The sequence below is a fragment of the Phaethon lepturus genome, unplaced genomic scaffold, assembly GCF_000687285.1.
Source record: "Phaethon lepturus isolate BGI_N335 unplaced genomic scaffold, ASM68728v1 scaffold7148, whole genome shotgun sequence".
Taxonomy (NCBI): Eukaryota; Metazoa; Chordata; class Aves; order Phaethontiformes; family Phaethontidae; genus Phaethon; species Phaethon lepturus.
In genome coordinates this window covers 82,935-92,262 of record NW_010555464.1, presented here as the reverse complement: position 1 = coordinate 92,262, position 9,328 = coordinate 82,935, and the positions used below count along the sequence as shown (strand labels likewise).

Genomic DNA, 9,328 nt, shown 5'->3' with positions numbered 1-9,328 from the left:
AAAAAATTAACATAAATATATGGAAAACATAGCATAATCGTCAATAAATTTACAGCATTTGCTCTTTGAAAATAGTGTGCATATACTGAGACTTTAAGTAACCCTGCCAATTAGAGTTTAAACTAGTTAATATGAAGTCTTAAAGAAATAAACCATCTGTCATTTCCCAAATGATCTTAATGGAATAAGTCTTCCAAACCACCCTTATAATTACTACTGATTTTTTTTCTTGTACATGAACTATATGAGAGGAAAAAAGCTTGTAATGGAGATAAACTGTAAGTGGGCATTTAAGTGTGTTGGCTATTGATAATTCAAGTAACTCTTATCTGTTGTCACTGCTGTGACTGCTGTCACTGCCACCTCAGATGGCCAGCTGGTCACCATGGCTCTGTATATCTATACCAAATCAATGGGAAGGAGGCAGGAGGTCAAAAGTAATTTGAGTTCAAGAATGAAGAGGCATCAAAAGAAGAACATACCTAATATAGTCTCTTTATTTAAATTATTTTAATTTAATCGTGGTCCATATGTTTCTCACTCAGAAATTGTTGCATTGTGTTACATGATTACAATTGGTGGGCTGTATTTTATTTATATTTTTGGTAACTCTTATGCATTTCTGTGCCTTAAGTGTGATCTCAGCTTTTCCAATGTTGGTAAGGGATGGTTCAGGAAAACTGCCAGCATAATATCCTTTACCCATAAGTAAGGGATGCAACTCAGTCATCATTCCTTTTTGCTGTTGGATTGCATTCTGTTTCTTTATTCTTTTTCTTAGATGTTTGCAGACTTTGGATGCACGAGGCGAATATTGGGAAGGCTTGCAGTATGCAAATAGGAAATGCTATACAGATTTTTGGTTTATTTTTAATCATGAAATACACAGTAGGAAAGATGGGGACTGGTATTGCATAGTGCTAGGACAATGAAGAGGAGGCAGGTGACATACCTTGTGGACAGCATGTCAAATTTTAGGAAGCTCTGCAAGAATCTCTACATAGATAATAAACTTGGTAAGATAGATCCCCAGCTATTGTTGCGTTGACATACATCACAGGATCTAGTGGGTCCTGATCAGTTTATGCCAGCAGTCTCTCTCTCTAGGATGCAGTACTTCACCCTAGATATTCGTCTGAAGTAACAACACTTTTGTCAAGCAAACCATATGGAATATTCTGGAGTAGTATTTGAAAATGAACCAAAGTAAAATAAAGTACATCACCCTTACTGTATGTCCATAAATATTTATGTACGTATGTGTATACATATTTGTGTGTGTGTATATAATCTATTTGCTGCACACCCAAATTTGCATAAGTGAATTAATTGCATCATCTTACAATTTTTTGCATCTCTAATTTGGCTGTGTCAGAAGAACTACCTAATGAAACATTCATACACACTGTTACTATTGTTATTACAATGGAGCAATAGCAAATTTTGGAGTTGAAAATTTTCTTCTATCTAGAAAGAGCTCATTCCGCAGATAGTTTAGTCAATATAAATACTATATTTAAAACTTTAGTTGTTTCCCAGAACAGAGATTTTATGAATTTTAACACTGTTGACCATAGAGTCCTGGCCAGTGCAAAATGAAATTTAGATATGTTAGATAATAAAGCTTTAGAAGTAATCATTGAAACCAATGCATTTGGTCTTTATAGAAAATGCTTATGGAAATTCAGGTTTGTTAATCATTAAAATTTCTCTGCAAAAGTAATTTTTATTTCTTTGCCTCTGTAATACTGTTGTACCTGGCCTGTCCTCATGTTCATTACAGTATGCAGCAGAATATGTATAGAACTTTTGTTAAATGTGTGTCACATGATTTCTAAAGATGCTTGAAATAAACGGCTTCAGTGTTGCTTCTTGCAGCATCAGAAATATATCTGGGCAGTACTGACATTTCTAAATAATGCAAACAATATTTTATACTGGTTTTTGAACTTAAAAGCCATATTAATTATTCTTTTTAAATGATTCTTTTATAAATTGCTTTTTTGCTTCTTTGAAATGCATGGTCCTATCTGCTTCTACATTTCCTGTTTTGATATTTAAGATTGCTGAACTCAGTCTCTGCAACATCCTCCTTATTTAAGGTGACTTTCCAAGTGTTTGATTAAAAAAAGGAACCGAAGTGATAAGCATGAATTAATGAAAAATTATCAACAGAGCACCACCCTTTTTATTACAAATAAGTATTTCTATCTTTAATAAAGCTGGACAGTCTGCCTTGTTATTAATAGAGAATTCTGGAAGAAGCTGTCTCTGATGGTCTCTTTAAATTGGTGTGGATAGCACGCCATGTGCTGGAATAGTGAACATAGTAAGATGCTTTATGTACAGGATTTTTTCCAGTGTAGTTTAACCACGTGTAATCAGTCCATAAAGGAGCAGGTCCTGCAGTGTAGGCTAACTGCTCCTTAGCTGCCACTGTAAGAAGGAATATGAAGAAGTACTATGTTTAAATGGTTTTAACTGTGTTATTGAACCTAACCTCAGCTGGTACAGGGCAACAATCTAGATGGAATGTAAAACTTTCTGATTATTTTTTGCTGATTTTTCCTATTCCCATCATTTTAAAATCTCTGCTCCTTTAATTGAATCACAAAATTTCCTTTTACTCTGAGACATTTTCCTCCTGAAAATGACAGGTAAACTTCAATCCAAGAATCATTTATCAGGCCCATAAATTTTTCATGAGTTGCTAATATTTGATTTAGATAAAAATAGATCTGAAGTTTGAGCAGATAAACACAGAAGTAGAAGTGCTGGCTGTTTTGACAGTTTGGGTTACGTGCTGAACCCTCCTCCTGAAAAGTTAGCAAGCATCCTTCAAGAACTTTCTTACAGGAGGATAAGAACCACTGAAGTTTTTATGTAGAATATGAAACCAGGTGTATTATCTTTGAATCCAAGCTCCCTTACTTAGCTGACAGAAAGTTAATTTTATTGATATTGTACGCTTTAAGAAAAATTTATCCTAAAAGACTCAGTAGTTTTTCTTAGCCCAGAGAGTAAATGTTAGGAAGGCACAAAGTGTGACAGTCATCTTTTTATATGAAGGACGTACATCTGTGCAAATGGTTTTCAAGGCTCTGGTACGACAAGGTGTTGTACATATGGTTAATACCTTGTTGTACTGGAATACCAATAGCAAGTTTGCTTGGCATAGAGGCCACAGGGCTTGCCCTGCCTGTGGGTGTCTTGATGGGCTTTCAGAGCTGCTCCAGCCATGCATGTAGAGCTGTTCCTCTTAGTGTGACAGTCTGTGATCATCTGCTTTACTCTAATATACTCTTGCCCATAGTAAAGGGCTGCTGTACGTGCCAGGAATGCTTTTGCATTCCTAAGATATGTAGTGGATGGCTACACTTCCTCAATGAGGATGATACCTAATTTGCAAAATTCAGTGATTTGAGCTGAGTTTAATAGTGCGATGTATTGCTGTATAGACCCTACTTCCTGAGATACCAAGTTGCCCAGAGAGGTGGTAGATGTCCCATTCCTGGAAACATTCAAGGTCAGGTTGGACGGGGCTCTGAGCAACCTGATCTAGTTGAAGATGTCCCTGCTCACTGCAGGAGGGTTGGATGAGATGACCTCTAAAGGTCCCTTCCAACCCAAACTATTCCATGATTCTATAATGGTTTTGCAAGATATTTTGGCCTGCTGGGTGCATAATGTTTCTCACATTTCCATAGTTATTTTCCTGTTGTATGTTATATAGAAACTTTTAAAATGAGAAAATAATATATATTTAATATTTAAATAGCATACCATATTTAAATAATGTCATAATATTAACACAAACTAAGAAAACCAGAATATTATTACGGTACAGATAACACTTTTTACCTAATTTGCATGGTCATGACTTCCATTTTTCTTTATTTTATGGACTTCTTTAGCATAAATATTCTTTCAGCCAGCATGAGAGATTTCACTATGTTAGGAGGTGGGAGTCAAATATTGTAACTGGATTTTAGAGGGGCTGGATCATTTGGTGAACAATAACAATTATACTTATTCATGCTGAGAGCAAAGTAATTAAATCTCATGCTTCAGGGCAGAGGCCTGCAGCCTGTGCTCTGCGGCACCCAGTGAGAGACTCAGCTCAGTAAATGCTGGTGCCTCAGTGCTGAGGGTTGAGGAGAGTATTGTTGGCAATACAGGAGACACATAAGTCCTTGTTTCGAACAGGGGTATTAGGTTAGTGTTGTTAAAAAAAAAACCCAACAAATAAATACTCAACAACAACAACAACAAACGCACCAAAAAAACCCAAAACCCCAAACCCTAAACCTATGTAGTGTTTAAAATTGATTATTTACATTGTGGTGTATTTTTTCCACCTTTTAAACAACAGGTACTTGCCATTACTAGAGGACAATCTACATCTACTGATGGATTAATGATGTGCCATTCTGCCAGTCTTATACTCCTGCAGTTTATGGCCAGTATTGAAATAACAAGTTGAACATTTCCATAGTGATTTGGAAATGTTAAGAAATTAATTTTCCTGACAACTCTGTGGGGTATGTGCAGACTTCAGTTCTTATTTATAAAGGGGAAGATTCAGAGCAGTGCGGCATACCCAAAACTAGGGAAGAAAGAGCATCTGATTCCAGAAGTAAGAGTTGCATCAGACAGCCAGAACTGGCATATGCCACACTAATAAAATTTGCTAAACCCTGGGCAGAATGATGGCTATGAAAACCTCACATGCAGCTTAGTCCATGTGTGCTGATTGAAATTAGGTGCCTTTATGTTCCCCAAACAGTTGGTTTTCCTGAAATTAAAGTGTCAGAGGTCTGAAATTATTTATGGATAAATGAATACTGTTGATTTAAAGAAAATGCAAGGAATATATCCAGAAGATGGAAACATTTCATTTTGATGCCTACAGATTAAGACATTGCATTTTGAAATACTAAAACCTTTCATGTGGCATTTTGAAATGACACTTTAGAGCATCTTAGTTTGAAATCACATTTTCCTGTTCTTAAAAATCACAAATGAAAACAATAAAATGTTCAGTAAGCTGAGCACTTATACAATACTTCTTTTGTTTCCGATTAAACAGAGCATTTCAAGAATCATATTGCCCCTACTTTTCATTTATTCCCAAAAGGTGTATTTCCCAGTATGTCTAAGTCTAGCCACCAGACTGAGGAGCCTCATCCATCACACTCTGAATGTCCCTTGAACAGCAGGACAAGCTCTGGTTTTGGGTTGGTTACTTCATCTAAATAAAGCATTGCGTACGCACTGAAGGGAAGGAAAACATGGACTACGTTTTGAAATCCTGCCTTCTGCTAGCCATACCTTTTGCAGTTTGGAGCTGTGCCTTGCACCATTAGTCAGCTTTCTGAAGGAAACCCTGTGAATCCCGCATAAGAATAAATTATGCAGTAGAACTAGCATATGGATTTTCAGTATGTTAGCTGGCTCTTTGGCAAATGTTTATGAGAACACTGTAGCCCACATGGAAAGTATAATGATGGTGGCTCCCTGTTAATGAAACTGGAGTTATGCTGCAGCACCGTTATCACATACTAGTATGTGCTAAAAATATATATCCTGGCTATCCCATGGTTACATGTTCATGTAGACCTGCTGGCAGTAAATACTACTGTGTTTATCTCTTTTTAACGTGGAAACCTATACAAAGCTTTTATTCTGTTGTGTCTTAAAAATTCAGGGCCTTACCATTCTTGTTTCCCTTTTCAGAGCATGACGAATGTATAACAAACCAGCACAACTGTGATGAAAACGCGCTCTGTTTCAACACCGTGGGTGGGCACAACTGTGTCTGCAAGCCGGGTTACACGGGAAATGGTACCATCTGCAAAGGTAAGCCACTAGAAACCCCGGGGCCTTTGAACTGGATGAGATGCTTTGTCGTAGTTGACACAAATCTGGTTACGTACCTTGAAGAAGACAGGCAAAATGCTAGGCTAGACATTTAGGTCTTGCACCTCTAAGAAGATCTTCATAGGCAGATATACACTGACTTTGCATTTGGCAGAAATCACGGTATTTTGAGGATGATGATACATAGATAGTATGCGCTAAAATTTGAAGTAATTATGTTTGATTTCTGTGTCATATTAACAGTTTCTAAACATGTTACGCTATTCAAGGAAGCCCACAGTTACCAACACAGTTACAGCTGTGCAAACATTACGAGATCTACATTGTCCACAGTCAATCACTTGCTATTTTTCTTGATGAACTGAAAGTTGTTTGGTATGCTGTGTCCTTTTATTGTAAATGAGTAAAGCAGTAGACATAGATGCACAAAACCTTTGCTACACGTGAGGTGGTGCCTTGTTTTCTAACATTCTTGTTCACTGGCAAACATTAAAAGTTACATTACTGGTCTTAGAAAGACACTTTCGCAGAGATACAATGCTGCTTTTATTTCCATTGCATTTCACATCAGAGGAGATGGTTCTTGGTACTTGGGCCCAAATCCTTGGAAGTCCTCAGGCTCCTAGCATAGGATTTAGAGGATGCTTGAAAATAAAAGTAGTGTCGCTGTAGAGGAACTGGCTTAGATGCAAGAATTGGTCTAGCTGCAGCAATAGCATACCCAACGTTCCTTGAAATTGCGCTTCAGTCCTCTTGATCTGTTAGGTGTCAGAACCTAAGGGTCTGGAGTTAACACTGGCAATATCCAATAGATGTGATCTGTTAGGTGTCAGAACCTAAGGGTCTGACAGTTGTATCTATGTATTGACAGTTAACACTGGCAATATCCAATAGATACATTCTGCTGCTGTGTATTATCAAGGCTAAGCACCACAGAATTTCTTTAATTGCTAAGCCTGATTAAGATCTTAGCGCTTGTTATTCCTCCACCTGAGTCACAGTATGATTTTTCTAAATATTCCTAACATAAACAAGCTCTTTGTAAAGCATGGCAGCCTAATCCACTTCCAGTCAAACACGTGGGTAGCAGGAGAGATGTCAACAAATATGCCTTTTTATGCTGTATTCCCTCTTCTGGGGAATAGGAAAAAAGTCTTAGCCTGAGGATGTTCAAAACCAGGGCTGCTCCTCTCAGAAGAGACCTCTGTCTGCGCAGCTCAATCCTGTGCTGTGCTTGGGAGTATTCCCCAGTCCTTCTGCTGGAGGTGTGTCAGCTTACAAAATGGTAATTGAGATTGCTTTGTTAAAGAAAAGGTGCATAAGCCTGGAGTACCGTGTTTGGCTTTTCTGTTCCCTGGGTAGGAGCTCTGACTGCGGATCTGACATTTCAGAGGCCACCTGGCCCCACTGTGAAAGAAACGTGCATGCTTCCCTCCCTCCCTTTTCAGTACTGAAAAGACATTATGCAGGAGAAGGCTCTGAGGCTGTGTCCCAGTCGGAGAAATGTACTTCTCTGCAGCCCTGGCTTGGATGCCAGCTTCCTTCAGAGAGACCTGGATGCACCTCTTGTCCCCATGGCTTCAGCAGCTTCTCATGCCCTGTGCTGCCAGCCGTGCTCCCGCGCACCGTGTCATCCTGTGCCGGCACGCTTAAATGTCTCACTCTGTGCCAGCATCTCAAGCCACTAGGCTGGTGTCTGGAAGCCGAGCGCTGGAAAGCCCCAATGCATAACACTGATGTTCTCTCTCAGATGAGCTGAAGACCTCATCAGTGGTGCTTACACAGAGCAGCTGCAAAGAAGCCTGACATCTCCAGTGGCTTGTTAGAAGTGCAAGGTTAGACCAGTGCCCTGGAGCAACTCTTTATGTTGGTGATAACCTCCATCTGCCTAGTTTCACCTGCAGTTTCTTGTGACCAGAGCATTTCTGATTCCATATTGAGAGTACAAGCAGAGCAATTAAACAACTGCCATGTTTTCTATCAGAGCTGGTTGCATTTCTGTGGCTGCAGAAGGGACTCTTTAGTGCGTACGTGTATTCACAACTGTATCTGGAGTATGCTGCACCTGAATACATGAGCGTGGCTTCTCAGATTGCAGCACACCGAAGAGCATATCCAGGGATCCACTTCAAGCTGTCATTGGTAAAAGGTTTTAATTTCTTCAGTATCCTTTGAGGAAAAATTACTATTTTTATTGTTTCAGTATAATCGCTTAATCAAGGAGGAAGGTAGCCAGACAATTCAGTGTTCAGTTGTGCCTGTTATGCCTAGACCTTTATTGGGGCAGCAGAGAAGACCAGTGCTGCCCTAGGAAGAGTCTGTTCCTGGGGAAGATGCTGCCTTTCACCGCTTCCCAGTGCATGCGAAGGAGCACATATGTGAGCTGTTGTCTTCAGATGATTTACTCTAATCTCCTTCTGTAGCTTGTCAGCCCATCTGGCCAGTGAGGCAGGGGGGCCATAAACCAGCTCTTCATGACCTCTATCCTTAGGAGAAGGTAGTCGCTGCGCTCAGGGCCACAGGGACCGCATTTCGTGCCAGCCTGCCAGCGGCCTGTGGCCACCTGCGTGGTTGCTGGAGCGTAGTTCTGTTACCCATATATTATGATTTTGCATTTTGCAGCATTTTGCAAAGACGGGTGTAGGAACGGAGGAGCCTGTATTGCTTCCAACGTGTGTGCCTGCCCACAAGGCTTCACTGGGCCCAGCTGTGAAACGGGTAAGATTATAATTGAATTTATGATGAAGGTAATCCAAGGAGGATGTTTGAGGTAATCCAAGAATAAAGGATTATTTAAGTGTGTGCCCTGAAAGAGGAAGCTGCTACTAAAAAGTTACTCACTTTTCTTATATGCCTCCCAAGAGAATATATTACAGCGGTTCTAATTAGAAGCACATGGACTGCGAAAATGAGAACATGAATTAAGACATCTTGGGTTTTGATGTTTCATAATTAATAAGATTATTATAGACTTGTTTTTCACCTCAAGTGTCCTTTGGTATCTCCTATAAATGGCAACTAAACTGACATCTAGAAATAAATTCCAATAATTGATTACTTCTGGGTTGTAAATTTGTGACTGGTTCAGTACCCCACCTTCCTGTGCAATCTTATTTGAAGACTTCTGATTTACTCAGTGTTCTGACTTAGTGTTAAGGCAGGTTTCGGTGTTCATACTGCTTTTACCTCCTTTCACAGGCATTCCTTTCTCTTCCTGCTACCCCTGAGGATGGCAGTACCACAAAGCCTTGGTTTAGAACTTTATTTTTTAAGTCTTGGATCTAGTCAAATCATATTGCCCAGCAGAGTATGTAGAATGTTAATACTTAGCATCTCAAGTGCCTGTAAATAATTTCTCAAAGTTCAAATGAATAGTTTCAGCACCTTTATTTTTTGCTGCAGAATTTTTAAATGCTTTCTAACCGTACATGCCTCCAGGAGGTAAAGG

At 39.3% G+C, this 9,328-nt stretch overlaps 1 protein-coding gene across 1 annotated transcript in view; it reads left to right on the top strand.

Moving 5' to 3' along the window:
- The first annotated feature begins 928 nt into the window (after nt 1–928).
- NELL2 (NEL-like 2 (chicken)) overlaps nt 929–9,328 on the top strand; it is a 49,463-nt gene continuing 41,063 nt past the window's right edge. The window contains exons 1-3 of the mRNA XM_010292165.1: nt 929–1,016; nt 5,737–5,859; nt 8,503–8,598. Of these exons, the coding sequence (XP_010290467.1) occupies nt 929–1,016; nt 5,737–5,859; nt 8,503–8,598 (307 nt within the window). The remainder of the gene's footprint in view (nt 1,017–5,736; nt 5,860–8,502; nt 8,599–9,328) is intronic.